The sequence below is a fragment of the Erigeron canadensis genome, chromosome 6 (assembly GCF_010389155.1).
Source record: "Erigeron canadensis isolate Cc75 chromosome 6, C_canadensis_v1, whole genome shotgun sequence".
Classification (NCBI taxonomy): Eukaryota; Viridiplantae; Streptophyta; class Magnoliopsida; order Asterales; family Asteraceae; genus Erigeron; species Erigeron canadensis.
The window spans coordinates 34940396-34963091 of record NC_057766.1 but is presented as its reverse complement, the minus strand read 5'-3'; the positions used below and the strand labels follow the sequence as shown (position 1 = coordinate 34963091).

General features: G+C 30.3%; 1 protein-coding gene across 2 annotated transcripts; it reads right to left on the bottom strand.

Moving 5' to 3' along the window:
- Positions 1–17967: 17967 nt before the first annotated feature.
- LOC122605644 lies at positions 17968–21094 on the bottom strand. Of its 2 annotated transcripts, none has more exons than XM_043778599.1 (4): positions 20945–21094; positions 19320–19514; positions 19073–19191; positions 17968–18280 (listed from the first exon to the last, which is right to left on the bottom strand). In XM_043778599.1, exons 2-4 carry the CDS (start codon positions 19405–19407, stop codon positions 18167–18169), a joined length of 321 nt encoding a protein of 106 aa, XP_043634534.1. In that variant the 5' UTR covers positions 19408–19514; positions 20945–21094; the 3' UTR covers positions 17968–18166. The 2 variants fall into 2 exon arrangements, with proteins under 2 accessions (XP_043634534.1, XP_043634535.1); XM_043778600.1 differs by having other exon boundaries at positions 19320–19508.
- Between the last annotated feature and the right edge of the window lie 1602 nt (positions 21095–22696).

Genomic DNA, 22696 nt, shown 5'->3' with positions numbered 1-22696 from the left:
ACAATGCCTGGTCATTTTTTTATATTGAAATTAAATAATTTAATTTGGGGTTATCCTACATTACAATTTCTTAGACTATATAAGGTAATTTCAACAATAATATATAATAGCTTGGACAAGAAAGATGATTTCTTTTACATTATTTTCGACTACAAAAACGCTTAATTATACATTGTTACATCCGGATTACATCAATACTATTTCTTAAAGATTTGTTCGTATTCACCTAAAATGCATTTATCTATAATTTGGGACGACTTTTTGAACCTTAATATCCGTGTATAATGTGAACTCACAACTATTTTACCTTTTAATCAAGTATTTATTGTTTTCTTTTTAATTTTTTGTATACTAGTACATATCGACCGATATTACCACCATCTATTCCACTAACGCCATCACCATCATCTGTTTTATCATTGTCGTCACCACCACTACCTGCTCTACTCCCACCACCATCACCACCACTTGCTCTACTGCCGCCGCCACCACCTTGCACTGTTATAGCCACGTGTTCTACATCAACCACCACCACCACTTTGTTCTACTCCCACCATCACCACCACCACTTGCTACCACCAACATCACCACATGTTCTACGACAACCATCACCACCACCTACCATGCCAGAACCATCACTTACCACCTGTTCTATTGTCGCCGCCATCATCACCGCCATCTTTTCTAGGACCACTATCACCACCACCTGTTGTACTAACGCCACCACCACCACCTGTTTTATTGTCATTGTCGCCACTACCTGCTCTTTACTACTTCAACGACCAACTACTACTATGGCTAGGCTCCCATTATGTTGTAATGGGGGCGTTGCCACATACGAGTTTGTGTCTACAAAATATTTCGACGCAGTATAAATCAATCTAATATCGACAAAACACATTATCTATAATCGCACATTGTTATAGCACCTTTAGTGATTACAAGGCGAATGAGGTTCACTTGTTCTCTTTTCTCATGTGATTCAGTCAAAAAAATTTCTCCAAAATATTAAATTAGTCGTATTTACTATTTTTAGTCTATTAAATTCAATAGACAGTTAGTACTATAAATGGTTACTTAAGCTATTAATATATCTATTGTTTTTGTCTTCTAAATTGGAAATTCACACACTTTTAATTATTTATTATCATGAATGAATGACAAAATTTGTCATGCTTTTTTATGTGTAAAATTATATTGAACTAAAATTGTGTAGAAATTCATCCATACTAAAAAGTGTGAGGTTTTAAAATCTTCGCTAAATTGTGTATTTTTAGAACTTCATATTTTTAGAGTGAATAAATTTGTACTCACTTTTAGTGAAATATAGTTTTACACACTTAAAAATGTAACAAATATTCATAATTTGTTCACACTAATTAAAAATATAAATAATTGTATTGTACTCACTTTTAATGAAATATAGTTTTACACACTTAAAAATGTGATAAATATTCATAATTTATTCACATTAATTAAAAATATAAGTAATTGTATATTGGTAGTGGCACCGTATTTATCTAGTTATTTCCAACAAATTAGAATATACAGTTTATACGCAAAACCATTAAGTTTTATTTAAACAAACTAAATATATTCTTTCTTCTATATAAAATAAATTACCTTTTTCTTATTTTGACTTTTGGCCTTTAAAATACATAAACCACCTTTTTTCGTTTATTTATTAATTTAACTATCTCCATTGAAAATATTTATTATATCTTTATACCCTTAATAAAATTTTATACAACATACATCTTTCAACCTTTAAAATAACTAAACTATTTCATTAATTGAAAATTCCTGTTATGTAAATAACCACACTACTATCTTTCTAGAATCTTTAAAACCATACTTAACATTTGTATTTTTAAAATTATACTCAATTAACTTTCATTTATAAGTACATGTTTACTATTTTTAGCAACACATTCTTATAGATATTTTGGTTATAACATTTAATAGTGTTAGCAATGATTTTTAGTTTAATAGGAATGCTATAAAAGCATTAAAATTAATTATATCAGTAATTAAAAAGACACAATTTTTTTGTGTGTGTGTTTCAATTTATGTGTATATGAATCCTTACATTTTGTTAACCAAACTTAAACATTATGTGAAATAAAAATTTTAATTGTGATTATGATATACATGACATATATTCTATATAACCGGTATATTTTTTTACGAATCTCCTATATAAATAAAAAAATTTGTGATGACATTATGACATGATTATCATTAAGGAAAAAGTTATTTGTCATTATTAGACATTTACTTAGTAATTATTTATTTTTATTTAAGTTATAATTTATGACATCATATATAATTAAACTTTGATTTTCTATTCTTTAATTTGATTATATATTTACTTTAAAGATTTTAAATGTTAATAATCATTCATATTTAAATTTTCTTTTTTACTATTGGATTACATGACATATACGTGCGTAATAAGGGGTTTACTAATCTAGTCTATGATATATATTCATCATTGCCACAATATCATACTTCTTTGCCAAACTACATATATGTAAACAATTAAAAGAAGTTAAACGAAGTCTTTGTTTATATTAAATCAATTTTTAAAAAAATCAATCAGGAACCTAGCTCGTTTTACATTCCTCGGTAATATTTGACACAAGTAATATTTGTTTTGTTTTGTTTTGTTTTTGTTCGCTGGAGTTGTTTGATAGTTTGCTAGGGACGATGATTGTTAAAACCGACATATATCTATTTATTTATTGGCATACCCCACTGATACTCACCATGAACATGAAGCATCAACAAACATACGTATTTTTTAAACACATTGTTTTGTATACATGAATCAAATGGATGATATACCCAATTAAATTTAACCGAAACACACTAGAAAATTTGAACTTTGTATTGACTTTGATAGAACAAGAGATATTTAAAGGTGAACGTATATAGTATTAAAAAAAATAACAAGCATATGTAGCACGCGCAAATGATGTTTAACATTTATATTATCTAACGAGGTTGGTGTCTGCGCGTTATGGCAGTTAAACGGTGATGATAATACAAAACAGTGGGGGATGAATTGATATGCGTGTGTGTAAATAGAAAGAAGAGAAAAAAGTGATTGTGTGTTAGATCTTGGTAAGATATTTGTCTGATTATGTTTAGAGATATAGAATTATAAGTAATGTGTGAATTATGGGCAATATGGGATATTAGAAAAATTGCTTAAATTTCTTAAAATAAATTTTTAGTTTGTATTATAAGGGGTGTAAATAAAAACGTTAATTAAGACAATACATTAATTTCTTAAAAGATCGACAACTTAAATAAATTAACGGAATCTACGTCTTTTATTAAACAAAAACACAGTTGCTCTAATAACTTATTAACCAATCAAATCTCTCGATTTCTTCAAATTTTTAATTTTGACTTTTATTGACTTTTTATTACTCCCTCCGTCCCATATTAAATGCTCAATTTTGACTTGTCAAGTCTTTTGTTTTAAACTTTGACCGTGAAAATATTTGTCTATATTATACAACACTTCATATAAAATATATGGACGGATTGAGTTTTCAATATACTTTTCATTGATATAACTTTCGTAAACTACTATATAGCACAAAAAAGATATTTATGGTCAAAATTGCAAGCAGAAGACTTGACAAGTCAAAATTGGACATTTAATATGTAACGGAGGAAGTATATAAATAAAAAGATTAAATGATTACCATGGACTAAGAATCTCGATCGACTACCTATATATATCTATAATATCTCTTATATAAATAAAACAAAATTGTTTTTAGAAGTTTTTTTCATATATGGCATGCCAACATTTTTTTCTAAACTTTTTTTTTACATATATGATGTCATAATCATTTTTTATTTTGTTTTAATATATTTTCTATTAGGCCCTATGTCATCTTTTTTTTTTTCATTTTATTTGTCTAACCTTAAATTGTATTTAATTAATATGAAAAATGATCGATTTTATCTTAACTCTTTATTTTTAAATCTATATCTACTATTGATTTATCGTAGTTCTTTTACTTTTTCATCACCTTAATCAGGTTTTATATATTAATGTTAATCTTTACAAGATCTTACTATCTCAATATCAAATTATAATGTATCGACAACAAATTACATACATATTTCTATATACTTTTTGGTTTAACTTTTTAATTAAGCGGTCCGGGTTGAACCCGGATTAATTAGCTAGTAATATTAATATATTAGAAAAGGATAAATATCTCTTCAATAAAATATATATTTATTTTGTATATTTTAAAATTTATGAATACTAATAATTTTTTTTTAATATTTAAATATTACTAAATATGTTACAGTGAACAGTTTCAATGAACATATTATGATTTTGTAATATTTAAATATCGTGAAACATCGAAAGTAAATAACTTCAATGACAAATTTATGAAAAATATATCAATATAAAGCTCAAATTTTAATATATAGATAATATTACTAATGTCGTAAGCCCGTATATTTGACACGGACATAAAATCTAGTATATATACTGTACAACACAAGAGCGCTACTAAACAAAAAATTTTAAGCACTTAATTAACTTAAATGCATATATATGACTAAACCACACATGATGTTTTTCGAGTTCAATTTACTACTCAAGGAATACGAGTTAAAAATTTAATTAAAGTATTTGTTTTTAAAAATTTCAAGACATATGATTAGAGGGTTTTATTAAAGTAGCAATCAATCTATGTTCGATTATTTTAATTTTCGCTATTATTATCTTTACATTTGAACAAATTGTTGTAATTTATTATTCTTTCGTTTAAAAGATAACTTTTATTAATTTACTCGTCCCATCTAGGTTAGATATCTTTCATTTAGGCATGCGTACGGGTTAAACCTGACCTGAACCAGCCCGATCCGTGCAAACCTGTGATACGAAAAAACAACAAAATCGACTCATGATTTGGTCGTTACCTCTTCGGGCATGTGGGGTCGGGTTTTAGCGAGTTCGGTTCGGTTCTCATGTTTAAGAGAATCTTTTTTCTTCACTTGTTAAAACCTGCCCCGACCGACGTATCAACAAAATCAAACCCATGAACCGAACCGTTAACTTATCGGACGGGTTGGTTATGGCAGGTCTGGGCCAAATTGTGAGTTTTCGGGTCATATGCTCATCCCGTCTAAGTTTTTTTATTTATTTTTTCTATCTCTATATCACATGAATCTTATGATATTGTACATAATCCTTTTCACATCGTTGACGTCAATATTTAAGATCCTTTTTTCCGTTTCTTTCATTATTTGATACTTATGTCTAGCTAAAAAAAAAAACTAAGAACGCTGTTAAAAGAAAAAGAAATCAAAATAAAATTCATGCCTAAGAATATATAAACCGGAAGATACATTAATTAAAGTGGGATTTGTGTCCTAAAAAAAATAAATCGAGAAGACGACTTGTGAAAAGCCACCGACACTTGACAAGTCACTCACCAATGTGAGTATGTGACAACTCTTCTAGGTTATTGTTACAAGTTATGCTACATAACTTACAATAAGTCATTAGATTTTATCCTAGAAATATACCCGTTCTTTTATCGACTTAATGTACACCGACAGGGTAGCATAATAGATTAATCAAATGAGTTGTCTCATTGGAAGTTGTACCCAACACACATGATTAAGTACAAGATCTCAATTGCAAGGTTTTCCACTATAAGGATTTTTTTAATAAAGGTTTTAAGTTTGAATTTTATCACATGTAAATATGGTGAAAGAATTTTAGTAATGTTATACTTAAGTAATATGTGAGGAGCAAACCTTTTATAACATTGTCAGGAGTTAAAAAGACATGGACGCATACGCATGGAAAGTGTTAACTATTTATCTGTTGTTACCTTTAAAAAAATTTTTTTTTTGCAACACTAGCTAGTTTATAGGTTTTTTTTACCTTCATTAGATTTGTCGTTATCTTTTTTCATCTCTACTTCTCAATTTCAATTATTATGTAATTAAACGTATATTCTGTTAAAAAAAAACCCCTCTATCTACACTTTTATTTCCCTAGATACAATCTACCAATATATATATAACAAGGTCCTAAATTCTTTTATAAAAAAAAGACCGTTAGATGAGTTCAAACTTTTAATCACAACCTTTAGATCAAAATAATTGTAGCATTACCAAATTTATTTTTAAGTAATACAACATTAGTCCTTCAGCTATGGTAAACTTAAAGAATTACATACATTGTGTTCTTTTCAATTTCCATATGTATATTAATATTTAGTTATTATCTAATTTATCAATTATCAATTGATTGATACTTATATATACAAGGTATCAACATGACGACAATATTTGTTATTTTAGTATAATGATTTTGATTTATTTTGGATGGTTTTTATAGATTAATTATAGTGAAAGAATTCTATCTTTAATTTATGATCAATAAAATCAATCTAAAGATTTTTTGATTTATTTTGGATGTTTTTTATAGATTAATTATAGTGAAAGAATTATATCTTTAATTTATGATTATTAAATCAAAATTAATTATTTCATATTTATTGAATGATAATATTAACTAGATTATTATCCACATAATACGCGAAAAACATATATAATTAATTACATCTTAAATTTTTATAATATTATAAGTTGACATATATTTAAACAAGTAAGAATTAAACCACTAAAAACATGAAGTTACATTAGAGGTCGTTTAGATTCCGCTTAATAGTGAACAGACAGTTGAAAAATGGATACATGATCTATTAGAGGTCTCGCTAAGTAAGGTTTTCATTTCTTTGGATGTCTTTCATTAATCTGGATATGTCTACATTGTCATTGTACTTCTGCTTTAACGTTTTGCTTGAATAATTTAATTATACACTAAATTTACAAAGCAACTTAATTACCAATCTACATATCGCATGTTGTGTTAATCTAATAAGTTAAAATTATGCATAATATAATTGCAATTTTTATACAACGATTTTTCTGATATATAACTGTGATACATTACTATAGACTTCATATTTGTTTTTTATCTTTTTATTAAGAAGACCGGTTTGACATCCGGTCCAGTTTTCAAAACATTGATCTAATAAAAACGTTATATGATAAAATCCTATACAGAAATCCTTATAACCAAATTTTATTTGTTACATGATAAAAAAAATCCTATACAAAAATATAGTTTAATAAAAACGTATTACATTAAAAAAGGAAACTTTATTGTAAAAAAAACTAAAAATTCATTTTAAAAATAAAAAATAAAATGTAAAATATAAAAATATTAGTTTTCATAATTATATCATTAAAAAAATTAATTATTAATGTCTACAAACTTAAATAAGGAAATAATACTAATTTAAATTTATTAAAATTAAATTAAATCTAAAAAAGTTAAATAAGGTATATGACATCATCATTTGATCTAATTACGTTATCATTTGATCTAATGACTCTAATTAAAAGTTGAACTTCAGATACTTCTCCAATTATGAATTAAAGTTTCTCTTTTATATAAATTTAGAAATACTCATATCTTACTGTGTTGTCAAAATATACCCTTAATAATTGTTGAAATAGACCATAAATAATAGTATGTACAAATTATTTGATTTTTATTCTTTTTTTACTAATTGTGATATTATTATTTACGTATTCTTCAAGCTTGTAGTTTTGAGATCTATCCTTTATTTATTGATTGTATTGTAACTTATTATAGGATACCAATACGTAAACTTATGATTTTATTTTATTAAAATGGATCATCGTCGTGTTTTTTTTTTTTATTATTATTGACCTTGTCATAAATATTTGTTAATTTACCTTTCTTAATATTTTAAAATTTAGCTTTAATTTAATAATATGGTCATTATTTATGAAAAATAATTTCTACATTTTAAGATTATACAAAATAATTAATTTAATGATATAATCATATAAAATAAATTTAAAATTAAGTAAATACAACAGTAATTTATCCATTTTAGATAATTAAAATGTGTCTTTTTAATTTGTATTATTGTATTTAATGAAAATATATAAAGTTGAAATAACAAATAAGTTTAACATATTTTAATGATGGATGTATTTGTAAATATCGGATTTTTTTTGTTAACATTAATATTTTGTTGTAAATAAACAAACAAATTACTACTGTAATCAAATATTAAGTTCTCACAATAGATTTTATTATTATATTGAATTAAACTTTTTTTAACATCAAGAATATATTGAATTTTATTAAATATTTTCCAATAATTATAAAGTGCCCCCTCGATTGCCAAAATGGGTCAAATCGATCGTTCGATTCATAAATGCAAACATAGAAACATAAAATAATAGCGTTATTAAAAAGTAAAAGTTATTACAATACTACTTAGCAAACTTCAAACTTTGAAATTTCATCATAAGATTTTCATTATAAATACTATATATATAATATATAGTTTTCATTTTATTTACCCCGTTTTGGATTGTCGTTCAATGGTTGATTATTGACCTAATTTCCCCAATCACTTCTCTTACGTGATGGTTTTCTTTCCATTGTCCACCACTCTACCCTCTAGTCTCATTCTGAGGACGTTTATAATATGTATGGAAAATAAATAATATCTTAGGACGTTGGCATCGGACACAATATGGATGCGTGGTGGATGTGGCACCACCACTCTACACCGTCGCCAACATACGAAAAATGAGTGGTGGTATGAAATGCGTGGTGTGACCACGCGGTCGACCATCCATTTGAGCAATGATTGATTCCTTGTGATGTACATTTTTCTATTTATTTTAAGTTTACTTTTTTTAAATAGTAGTGAGTGATGAAGTGAGTGGTCGGATGTCAACAAAATTTGGATAAGTGGTGAGTGAGTGGTGGAGTTGAGGTGGCATAAGGTAATTGGTTAGAAGGGAGTGGTGAAAAAGGAAATGGGAGATGGGATGCCATCCCCCCTTAGGGGCAAGGGTGTGGTGCCGATTTGCCAATTTTTGACAAATTTTCAGCTAATCACAAATAGCCACGTGGCAATGCCAAAAACAAACCAATAATTGCCAAAATGTAAGGTGTAAGGAGATAAAAGGTGCCGAATTGCCTATCGGTTCTTTCTTCTTCTTAAAATATATATATATATAAATTTTATATATATAGACATCTATACATATAAGAAAAGACAAGCTCCTGGCCACTTGCACTTTTTCTGCTAAAACTAACCACGTGGCCTTGCCCAACGTCCACTTTCATCGGCCAAAACTAGCCGATATATCTTGCCAATGCTTGCCGATTAAACTTGCCGATACAAACCGATGCATTTGCTATAGTATAGCCGATTAGCCGATGCTTGCCGATAAAACAAACTGATTATACCCTTGCCCCTTAGTAATTGCATCCATAGACGAAAAGATTTCACATATTTCATATTTAATTTAGCTGCCCAACATATCAAGGAACCTGACAAAGTGTAGCTTCAATTCTTTTCATATGTTATGTCATGTTTCAAATGCTCATACCTCCAAAAATAGGTAGGTAGTAGACTAGTAGTGCAACATTGTTTTCGACCATCTATCTGGATTTCAAGTTTAATGTGTTTTGTGAGATATATAAGATATAAAATATACCAATTATTAGATGACGCAAAAAGTTAGATCTAAAAGATATTTTTTCAAGGACCTAAAGTTGTATCATTAGGATCGGGTGTGCAGATTTAGACATTAATTGGATACTCATATTATATTTTCTAGAATTTATTATTATAGTATATGTGTAGTTCATACACTCAATCAAACACCATGATTGCAAAAAAACAAACACAACTAGGTGTACCATAACATGCTCCTTTATTGCCTAAATGGCTAAATAAAACCCACAGAAATACATATACATGAAAATTATATAAAGTTAAAGTAAGTATTTGGTTGTCATTATCTATGTTTAGATATAAAATCTATCACATTATCTTGACGCTTTATATAAAATATTGTTGATTTGAACCATTATATATAACTTGTCAAACAAATTGTTTAAATACTTAAAACACTAATATAACTTTGGAAGTCCCTTATGACATTTGTGAATGTACATATAACATAGTATATTTCACATACGATAATTATTTTGATCTTGTTGATCCTCAGTACTAATTATAAAACTGGATTGACATAATCACGATAATAAGAATTATGACATTGTTCTATGTAACCATATGTGATACACGATGGTTGTAATCTCAATTATACGTAGTTTGAATCTCGATCTCAACAAGATTTTCTTGAATGAAAAATTATTTACATTTTCTAAAAAGAATGAAAAAATGAAGAAAAAACTTTAGGAGCAAGCCAGCCAGCCTCTTCTTATAACATGGGAGTAGTGGCACGTGACACACATTTTTTTGTGGCACGTTGATATGTGAGAATAACAGCTTGATACGCACATGCCTTTCTGAATTATATGATATATATTTTCATTGCCTATTTATTTTTTATTGTTCCGTTTACATAAATATTTATGAAACACCAATACGCCCATACCAGCTATCATTCATTCACAAAACATTAATAACCAAAATCTCAACAAAATAATACTACCAACAGTAGTATCACTAAATCAGTGAAATAGTTCATTATAATATTTTTATTGTTTTTGGTATATTTTATGAGTACGTTGAGACTAGACAACAAATACATAAAAATATACCCCGTCAATGTAAAGAATTGAAAAAGGATGTTGACTTTATAACAACTTTACAAAATTTATTTAATACATAGAGGGATTAGATTAGTCATTTTACACAACTTTTTAGTAATAAAAAATAAAATAAACATACAGCAACAAACTCCTACAGTCATATATATGCTTTTGGTTGTAATATTAAATATATTGTGAAGAAAACAAGTTTTATTTATAAAAAGATATATATAAATTGAAAGTTACTTCAATTCGAAAGAAAATTACTTTAATATCAACGAACTAGTTAGTCGCCAGTCCTCTTGTACAAATTTAATTAGCATCCCTGCACAGAGCAACCAACTTAATTCTCATAATTTGTCATATTTCACTTTTTAAATAATGTCAAATGGACTTTTTCGGATTTTAAAATGGTGCTAGTGTGCTAATATATTTAATTAAAGAATAGTTGGCATAATAAAGTGTTGTAATAAATGCTACGAATGAAAAAAAAATATATATCTAAGTTCGCGAATTGCATTTATGACTTTGAGTCATGTAAATTTAGATTTTTTTCACGAACAAGAAACTTTGAAGTGACCAAATGACGAAAGCTACGATAGTCCAACCTCACCGTATGGATCAAATCCAAGAAAAAAAATTTCAACTCTGTCTCGTATGTAAAAGCTGGATGCATGCCTTACCACATGAGTCATGGATCATTGTCATGTGTTATCATATATTTACTTATATTTACTCAACTTAACATTTTGTAAAGAGTTAATGACATAAATCGTCTCTGTGGTTTATTTAAATAGTCATTTTTTATCCTTTAAAATCAAAAATCTCAAGGACAACCTTTATAAAACGATAAGGTTCACGTTTGGTCTTTTGACTATTTGACCGTCAACTTCTTTCCGTAAAACCCCTCACGTGCCTCCCACGTGAGGGGTATTTTAGCCATTTTCACTCTAAAGGATGATATGTGTCTATTTAGGTAAACCACAGGAATGATTATGTCATTAACTATTTATAAAAACCAACAAGTGTAATTAATTCTTTTAAAAATAACAAAAAAAGATAAATCATTATCTTCATTTTCAGGATCCCTTTAAATCTTTATAGCACATCTTCTTATACACATACATAGATATATCTATACATCTGCATCTATTTCTTTCTAAGTATAAATATATATATATATATATATATATATCTTTAAAATTTTCATATATCTCATTATGTCACTCTCTCTCTATCATTCTCTTTCTCTATCTCTCTCTCTAAGTTACATCTTGTACCTTTTTCTAAAAATGTTTTTGGAGTTTCCGGCTACCTTACCGGAAATCACACGCCGGACATCAACATCAACAACACCTACCCCACACTTCCATCACCCTACTGGAAAACCACCTGCCATATAAGACTCACACTACCGCCACTGCTAATCACCACCACACCAAAAACCGTTGGCACCTCACAATTCACCGCCGTCGTCAGCCTTACTCATCACCAACTCCGTCAGACCCATATATCACCACCACCAACGTCACCCCCTACTCGACCCTCCACACCATATCTGGTAGCCGCAAACGGAGACCCACATGTTGTTGTGCTCGCATATCCGTCGGGCACCACACCGCTGGCCTGTATCTAAATCTATAAAATTTGTTGTCACCATTTATATCCGGATCCATATATATCTAATCCGACCACCGCACCTCTCCCCCGATCGATATTTAAGTCCAAATCTATACCTATATCTATAAAATCCGATCACCATAACGCCGACCTCCCCATCTCCGTCATCACCATTTATATATATATATATATATATATATAGCAGATGACCTGAAAGATTTGACGGTCTGATGGCCTGAAAAAGCCGAGCGGTGGTTGGCAGAAAAGTGGTGGTATACCCATCTTCATTCATTCATTTTTTTTTGTTGTGTTCTCTACCCTTGATTAATGGCAACCATTTCATTTGAATGAATAAATGAAATTGGATAGATTGATCTTCAAATAGAGATATATGTATTATTGTGTTTATGTATGTGTATATATGTATTTAATTTTAGAATATCTAGGTTTTAAGTAAGTGAAACAAAAAGATGAAAAAATATCAAGCTTTTGTAAAGAGTTAAATAGTCACATATCGTCCTTTAGAGTGGAAATGACTAGAATACCCCTCACGTGGGAGGCACGTGAGGGGTTTAACGGAGAGAAGTTGGCAGTCAAATAGTCAAAGGACCAAACGTGAACCTTATCTTCCTATAAATGACTGTCCTTGAGGTTTTTGATTTTAAAGGACGAAATGTGACTATTTAGGTAAACCACAGGGACGATTTATGTCATTAACTCTTTTCTAAAATATGAAATTAAATTTGATCACACATTCATACTGATAGATTATTTTAATATTGATTTAATAAGTAATAAATACAAATTTTCACACTTATAAGAAAAATGAGTTCATAATTAAACGATCTAGCCGTACTTAACCATACTCCGATCTCTGTCATATTAGTTAACTCACTAACGTTAGCCTCGGAGAACATGATCCATAGTAAAGATGTACACACGATAAGAACACAATTTAGAAGGATTAATGTAACTCCTACCTTTTTGTGATGCTTGTGATGCATTATGCACATGACTTTAAAGCATGATTGACTATGTTTTTCCGTGAGTGATGCTTCGTATACATATTGATTGACTACTCTTTCTATTGTGTACCTAATTTGGTTTTAGGTCATAGGTCTACTTTTGAGAGGTTAGTTGAAATTCACAGTCATGTTCTATGTTTAGGGATTAGTTGATAATAGTTAAAAGATCGCGCCTATTCCAATACAATTTAAAATAGTATATGAGTGGAAATTGGCTCAGGTCAAAGAGATTCTTCGAGGGTACCATTGACCTCCTAGGCAGTCTTTGGACACTCGGTTCAGAGGACATCATCACCTGCCATGGCCATTGAAATAATTTAATGCACTAATCCAATAATTAAAAAAAAGGCCACATCAACAAGGTTCAAAACAGAACCAACAAGGTGGAGAATGAATATGATTGGGATAATTAGTGCAAACATGCCTCGGCTAATTCGTTTTTCTCTTTTTAATAGACACTTTTATTGTAATCTTGTCATATATTGCTTGCTTCTTGCTAGTATCGTTTTACAGTATTAATAATGTTTGATGATGTACGGTTAAAAATTAATGGTGTATACATCATATATTTCATCTCAATACTCTATCACATATAAGGTAATATAAACACGACTCATAATGCAACATGTACCTATAATTTTAACGGCAACAAATATATATATATATATAGAGAAAGAGGGGGTTGGAGTATGTGGCTGTTAGATACTCAACTTGGGTGTAGAACCCTTACATCTTATTTTTTTAATCCATGAAAAGCATGGGGGTTATATATATATATATATATATATATATATATATATATATATATATATATATATAGGGTGACAATCAAATGAGAACCAACTTAAAATGAGAACAAATGAGAACACTTAAAAACTACATTTTGATGCATTAAAAGTCCATAAAACTGACATAGTACATAACTAAAATTATCATTATTTAAGTGTTTAACAACACATTGATCCATCAAAATCGAAAAAAATCACGTTTTTTGTCGGATGCATCATTTTGATAATATGCATCCAAGATGGATGCACAAAACCAAAAACGTGATTTTTTCGATTTTGAAAGATCAATGTGTTGTTAAACACTTAAATAATGATAATTAATTATGCACAATGTTAGTTTTATGGACTTTTAATGCATCAAAATGATGTTTTTAAGTGTTCTCACCGTTCTTATTTTAAAAGTAATCTCACCGGAGTGTTACCTTATATATTAAAATATTGGTATGTGAAGGGTTCTACACCCAAGCTTAGGTATCTAACAGCCACATACTCCATTTTCTCACATATATATATATATATATATTAATATTAAATTAAATATACATGGACTTCTAGCAAAATACTAGAAGATCACACCAAAGTTACAAACAATACAATTACAAGTGCAAAATATATTATCTAGAAACCGAACAATCAAGCATGTATCTATATTTATTATGCTTTTATGTCGTTACTTATTTGTTTCAGATGCGTTCTTATATGGTATGTTTGTTGGACATACTGAAATATGTGTTTTTGCTGTATGTTTTTGTTCTTCTAACCTAATTTTAATGTAGTTATGAGATACTAGGCTGTTAAGTACTTACCACTTACACGGTTACACCTAGGGATGAGCAAAAAGACCGTTGACCCGCGCTCGACCTAAAACCGGCCCAAAGCCCTAACGGACAGGGTCACGGGTCAAGTTTTTGGTGTTTTCGCGGGTCACGAGTTGGCCGGGCCGGGTTAGGTGAAGGCAAAAACCAAAAAAGTGTGAAGGAAAGTCGTGACCCGAACCTTCACGGGTCACGTTTTCATGCTCTCGCGGGTTGCGGATCGGGTTGTGTTTCGACCCGTACTCATCCCTACTTACACCTTACATTATACTATTCCTTCTACAGTTAGGACGGAGGCCTTTATGAAATATTTTTTTATACTTAGATGGAAAGAAAATTGTGTATATCTTACCTCTCTGATAATCCGTTTTGATACGGATTGAAACTGTTGTGGTGACTCATAAAGCAACAATATGGGAAATCATTACAGTTTTTATAAAAAGCCAAAACAATATATAGTTCATCTTGTATTCTATAAGATTCCAAGAAACCCCTGAAAAGTATAGATGATATGGATATGGATTTCCGACGAAAAATATTTCAATAAGCATCGAAATATATATTATCACATGATTATTATAGTAACAAAGTCAATTATGTATGTTTGTAGCCGTTGAAGTAAGAAGGGGTCGTTTGGTGCGTTTGGTGTCGGTGGTTGTATTTTACAGAAAAATCTTATATCGTAAAATTTGTCCCTTAAATATGTTTTGTATTGTACTTAATCTTAAATTGATTGAAGGCTTAACAAACTCCACACCTACCCCTCATAGTCATCAGTTATGTCATTTTAGCCCTTTGTAATTTACCTTTTAGAATTGTTAAAATTGCTCTCGGGCTATTTTAGATTGCAAAATTTCCACGGGCTACTGGTCCATCCAATCATATCTATTTTTCGAATGCAGAACCCAACGACTGAGATTTACAATTCTAGCAATAGTAAAAAAAAACCCTCCTGATTCATTATGAAACTCTAAATGTTTCACATTTGAGACTCAACCTTATGACTTGCCCATTATTTAGAGTCAATTGAATATCTTACCTTAATCATTTTGTTCTTCATGTGATTATATGACACCATTCCCCCTTCCAATCCTAATTACATCTTTGTGCATCCTTCAATAATTTGCAGATAATATTCTTTTCAATTTCTTGTATAAATATATGTTTCTCCAATAATATGCAAATTATCATCTTTTTAACTTCACAGTTACGTTTGTTTCTTTTCTATTGAGGGAAATATGGAATGAACAAGTTACACAATCATTCTATGTCTCCATCAAATTTATTAGCAAAGCATATTTCACGGTTAAGTTGCTAAATTCCCGCATATTCAACCAATTAAGTCGATAAGCAGATTTCATGAATAAAGAAAATGATTATTTCAGACATATTTAACATATACATCCTTTTCAAATATTAAATCATTGTCAAAATCCATTTCCTTTCTTTTCTATAATAATAATGTAAGGTCCTTGAATTTTTGTTTTATGTTTCTATTCATTATAGCACTACCAATTCCATTTACAAATAAGATTGACTAAGTATAGCTACCATTGCTTTAGCTTACCATCTACCTATCTTCCTATTGCTTTTGCTTTAGCATCTTTATTATTTGGTTTACATGTCACAACTCTAAATCATTAAATTAAAGATCACCTACACATTTTTTTCCCCTTGAAAACAAAATGGCATTTGGTCTAAAACCCCTTTTTAGGATAATCTTGAATGATTATGACATTGATTGTGATGCTTGATGATTGAAAGCTTCATGAAACTAAACTGTCGGTGCGACTTATATAGTTCATAGTTCATAAATGGTCCAGACCCCATCACCTTAAATCCTTAGGAAATAAGAATCATAGACCGTCATATTCAGCCAAAAAAGAAATAAACATATAGGATACAAACCTTAGTATTTTGCCTTTTGTATTATATGTTAGACATAAATTTACTTGAGTTAAATATAAATAAATAAAAAAGATCCATATAGTAGCTATAATTATTGTTACATCATTGAATCATTTTCATTACTTTGCACCCTAAATGTTAGACATATAGGTCCCCTTGACTTGCGTGTAGTGTGTTAGAGGATCTTGCACTATCAATGCATAAATCCCAAATCATTGTCCGAAATTATGGTAATGTAAAGATAATACATTCTTGTCTTGAAGAAGAATCGTACTTTGTTTGATTTTTTTTTAAGGCGGTACTTTCTTTAATTACTACGAGTACTATGTACTACTCGTAATAAATTTGACAAATGTAGAACAAAACTTGAAAAGGTTTATGCTAACTAGTGACCCGTGGATTAGTTATGATGCATTTAATTAAGCTAAATATCATATAGCATCCACATAATACGTTGTGATTGTTTAGTTTAGAGTTTAGATCAAGGTTTTGGACTTTTAAAAAGATACAAAATTTTAGCACTGGTTGAAAGTGATAACATCCGGCTTTGTCAAAAAACATATATATAATCATAAAACAAATATATATAAATCATTATTAACATTGATAAATCTATAAAAGATCACGCAACATATACAAAATAATCCAATTCGAGGTTGACTCTTTATTTCATAGAAATAGAAATTGTACTATAAACAAAAGTTATTTAACAAAATCACAGATATATTAGGTGCAGTTAATATTCACATATCACATATGATTAATATATATTCCCTATCTTCATTTTAATCTTAAATCAGGAGCTACGTCAAACACTAGAATAAAACGAGAAACCGTCAAAAACTACAAACAAAACTGGAAAGAGTCGAAAACTAAAAGCAAGGATTGAGACAACACTTTGTGAAATCATGTGGCGTAGAACCGTTGAGAATTTACCAAGGGTAATTTTCATCCACATGTGTGAAGAAAGGTGGTGTGACGTTTGTTGTAATTTCATAATAAAAAGTTATCCAAAAAAAAAGAAGTAAAAGATCTAAATATTATCTAGAACATACTAATTTTTCTCCATCAGTTTTCGTTAAAAGCTTCATTACCATATGTCCACATTAATGATGCTTTTTGCAGCCATGTATAAACATCTAATTTTCATAAAATTTCCATACATTGCAAATTTAGAACCGAATGCGACTTTCCCACACTCAATTTTTGTCCATTTAGACTAGCCAAATAAACATTTAAACTTTATTATAATACTAATACTAAAGAAACTAAAGTCTTACAGTGCAAAAATATAAGGGCGGAAGTATGTTCTTCCAGATCATTAGTAATTCATGCCTCGTCATCTAGATGTCCAAAAAAGTCATTCCAATTAGAAGCAGCTTCTTCTGGTGTCCTAAATGACCAGATGTGAGTCTTTTCTTTCTCGCGCGTTTCAAGAATTTCCTGCAGTTGTTACTTAAACTTTGTTAATCTCGAGTGGCCTATATTTTTCAAACATTTAACATAAGAAACACCATAGCTTGCAGCAACTTTGCAATTATAGTGGAAATATATTGACACAAATGCATCATAATTGGTACTTTCATACAAAAACCGGTCATAATTACAAATATAGCGCTATCTTTTATTTACATGAAAGATGTTTCGTACACTAGTCTTGTTCTTTGTTGTCCTTTCTATGTCTTGCCCCGATCCCCGTGAAATATAAGTTTGTTAAGATGTTACTATCATTCATACCATATATGAAGCATGATGTAGAACATACGGCCAATACGGTTGTAAACAATAAATTGTAAGCTGCAGTTTCACATGGCAGTCCAAACTTTTGAACTGATTCACAGTGAAAGGAACTTACTTTCCCTTTAAAAGAAACCATTCCAATCTTACCTTATATCAGAAGGTACACAAGACTTAAAGGGAAACAATATCCCAGCCCACATGTCCCCCTGCCCATTATTTTAACAGAAAGTCTAAAAGCGCTATTGGTAGCCACACGATAAGGAGATGAATATATTCACAATTGTCAAAATTTTATCACATCAATAGAACATAACTTTTTCTTGATTATAGTACCTTTAATCTTAGTATTTCCCCAGGTGTCAAGATCACGCATCGGGTACAATGATATGTTAGTATAACTATTTTCTGACATGGTCATCTAAATTTCTTAAACAAACAACTAATAAGATTACACAATCGAATAGTGAAAATTTTCATAGTAAGTGAAAAAATTACCTCGACTTCATGAGATCTTTTTGTTTTGAGTTTTAAACAATCAACAAGAGCATTCCACTTCCCAGCACAATTATCAAGGGACCCGAGTCTATAGTATTGTTGCATTTGATGTACTGGGGCTACCATGATCATGAAATTTTATGTTAAATATGCATACATGCATATATAAATGATCTTAAATGTTCGTATGTAGATCATACAAACAGATACATGTATAAGAGTGGATATATGAAGTGCAAAAACTTACAATAGCAGAACCATAAAGCATCAAAAGAGGTGGTACATGATACTTTTCGTCTAGGCAAAACTACCACCTCTTCCTTTTCTATGCTCATTCTTCAATATATTCTGTTATCTACCTTTGTTGTGCTAATGCACTGTCTTCTCTAAACGTATTGAAACACACAGCTAAGAATGATGGTCCAGATCCGAGAAACTGAGACTAACAAAATATTAAAAAGAAAAAAATCAACAAAACTACAGCATTAATCTTTGTAACTAGTAAGATAGTATCTGACTAGATAACATATTTGTACCTGTAAATACATCGTAGAAGCACACACACACACACACACACATATATATGGGCATATAGCATGTCTTTAAAAAATACACATACATATGAACAAAACACATGCACTAGAAAGCATACATAGATATGAGCATTTTTTAGGCTATACTTCTGGGTTTGTTAGCATTGCAATGTTGCTATTTTACAGTCATGATGTCTAGCAAGTTCGTTTTAAGTTATCGATTTAGATAAAATGATGATGGGGTTTAGTATTTATAGATGAGAGAAAAAGAAAACTTTTTACCTTCAACTATATTGTTATAAAATCATTTCGAGGGCCCAACTAAATGTTATGGTCTTAAAAACTAAAAGGACGAAATAATATCCGTTGGATCTTTTGTTAATCTAATTACAGCCTTATTTCTTATCATCTGAGCCAAACTGCCCCTTAACTTTTTGCACATCATATATAAACCAACACAACCACATACCCAACACATATTGTAAAAAAATAGACACTTCCTCTGTTGCATTGTGCTTGTACAAAGCTAGTATTAATCGCTACTGGTTTCATCTTGTTACAAACAACCGCAATAGTTATAAAAATGCAAGATAACCAGTGAATTTCAATATATCTCACATTTTCAACCTACGAAAATTATCACTCTGTTGCAAAGCATCGAATTGTATTCCTTAGCTTTTCATATAAACAACAAGAACTGCATCAAAGATTGTTTTGCAACAAAGTGAATGTTATAAATGGCAAAAGCCAAGTGTTGTACTAAGAATCATTCGGTACCAAACATTATGAAACTTAATGATGCAAAATCAAATATCAAAGTTATTCTTGTAAACACCCAGACTACCGTTTTTAGGCAACCGAACTAGACACTTTATATACAACGATTCACAAACTCACAATCCATCAGGCCTCAAGAAATGCATATGTACTTCAAGCTTCATACCTCACAATCTTACATCTTTTGTACTCATATAATGATTTTATAATTCTATTCTTATGCGAAAAAATAAAAATAAAATCTCTAAATAACGCATAAAGTCACGAAATTCTTCACAATTAAACATAATAACATCTCATACATATGAACAAAACTCAATGCGGCATTTCAACAAACAGCTTTTGGGCACCTCAGTAATTAGAACAATAACAATAACAATAATAATATGCAGTTTCGAGTTTCCCATTTATGATGCATAAATTCCACTGTAAATCAAGACAATTCCTTGAAAAGGAAATGTTAACCCAAAAACCACAAATGGATCTTTTTACAGGGTTAGGTAAATTCGTAGGCAGTAAAATTTCATCCGACAAAACAAGTAACAGAAGACAGAGATCTAACCTTGTGAAAGATGATGTTGTGCTGTTAATTAGTAACAAACAACAAATATTCAATAATAATCTTTCAGATTGATTTCTTTGTGTTGGTCGTCAAAACATTCGTAAATGATGAGAACGTGCCGGTGAAAAACGTTTGAGCATTTTTTTTTCTTTTGTCTTTGTTGGGCTTTCTGTCTTGCTAACCCAAAAAGTTAGTATTAGGCTGTTTGTGGTTTGTAATTTTGTAAAGGAACTCAATTAAGCCCTTCAGGCTCATTTAAATAGTCCAGAGTGAAGAAACCCAACTCGAGCCCCGTTTGGCCCTAGCCTGACCAAAGATGTACCGGTCCAGTCTTTGGTAATCATATTTTTAGGGGGAAGGGAGTGGCGACGGCATAGCAAGCGGCTTGCCCAGTCCTGCGAAGGAACACCGGCGCCATCACAATGCCATGAAGACGGCATGGAGGTTGGCGGGCTAAAAGCCAGCCGCGGGCTGGGGGAATCCGAATGTTGGGGGAGCGTGTGGAGTGGGGTCCATCCCTCTTTTGACCGTTGAACACCAATATATAAAAAAAAATATTTTCCCTACCTCTTTATCTATAAATACACTTCTTTTTTAAACAAAAAAAATCACTAAACAAAAACATATCTTCACACTTTCACACAAAAAAACACCACATTACTAAAAAATGGATTCCTCTTCCTCATCTTCTTCATTTTGTGTTCCATCGGAGTTAGACGATTCGTCTACGGGGAGTACTTTTCAGTTTTTTAATCAAGTGTACGCCGAGCTTGAAGATACCGGCACCTCTTTAGACACTCGTAGGTATATCGATCGAGACCGAGAAGAAGTTCATGCGATGCTATTTCAAGAAAGGATGTTGAGCAGGCGTTTGGTGTTCTCAAGGGAAAATGGAAGATTTTGGACCGTCCGCTCCGGCTATGAACAAAGGAGAAAATCGGAAAAGTCGTCGCTGCGTGTACTATACTACACAACATGATCATCAAAGACAACGGGCGGGCAATATCACCGGTTCATATTATGAATCCACCGGTGCCAAGAGTTTATAACCCGGAAGCAAACCGGGAGTTACAGGACGAGGACGTGCATCATCGGCTCCGATATGATTTCACGGCGCATATATCGGCTTTAGACTTATCATACCTTGACGATCCAGCGATACAGCCACCATCAGTTGCTAGTTTGATTTAGTTGTCTTCATTATCATGTAAATTTTTAATTTCGGTTTATGTTGTTATGTAATTTTTAATTTATGTTTATGTAATGTTTAGTTTAATTTTAATGAAATATTTAAGTTTGTATTAAAAAATAAAAAATGTTTGATTAAATTAAATGAAAAAGAAAAATAAAAATTTGAGAGGACTGAGAAGGTCATGAATGCCATTAAAAATGGTTGGGAGGATTGAAAAGAAAAATTGAGTTAGAGGTATTTGATTAGTGGGATTTAAGAGAGATGAGATTTTAAACCACATGACTTCTCTCCCCGTTAAGCTCTTGTGCCCATTTTAGCAACTGACCAAGTTGTCCGCTTAATAAATAAGGCTTTCCAATGGTAAGTTATTTACCAAAAAGATTTTTATAAAAGTCTTTGTTCCAATAAAAAAAGCTAAAAAAAAAAGTCCTTTAAATAACTTTTAATAGCAAAACAAAGAGAGAATGTGTTAAATTCTTTCTAAGGATTTAAAAAACTTCAAGCTATTCATAAAAGCTTTTCACTCAATTGCATTTCCTAAGACTAAAATTTTTTGTAAA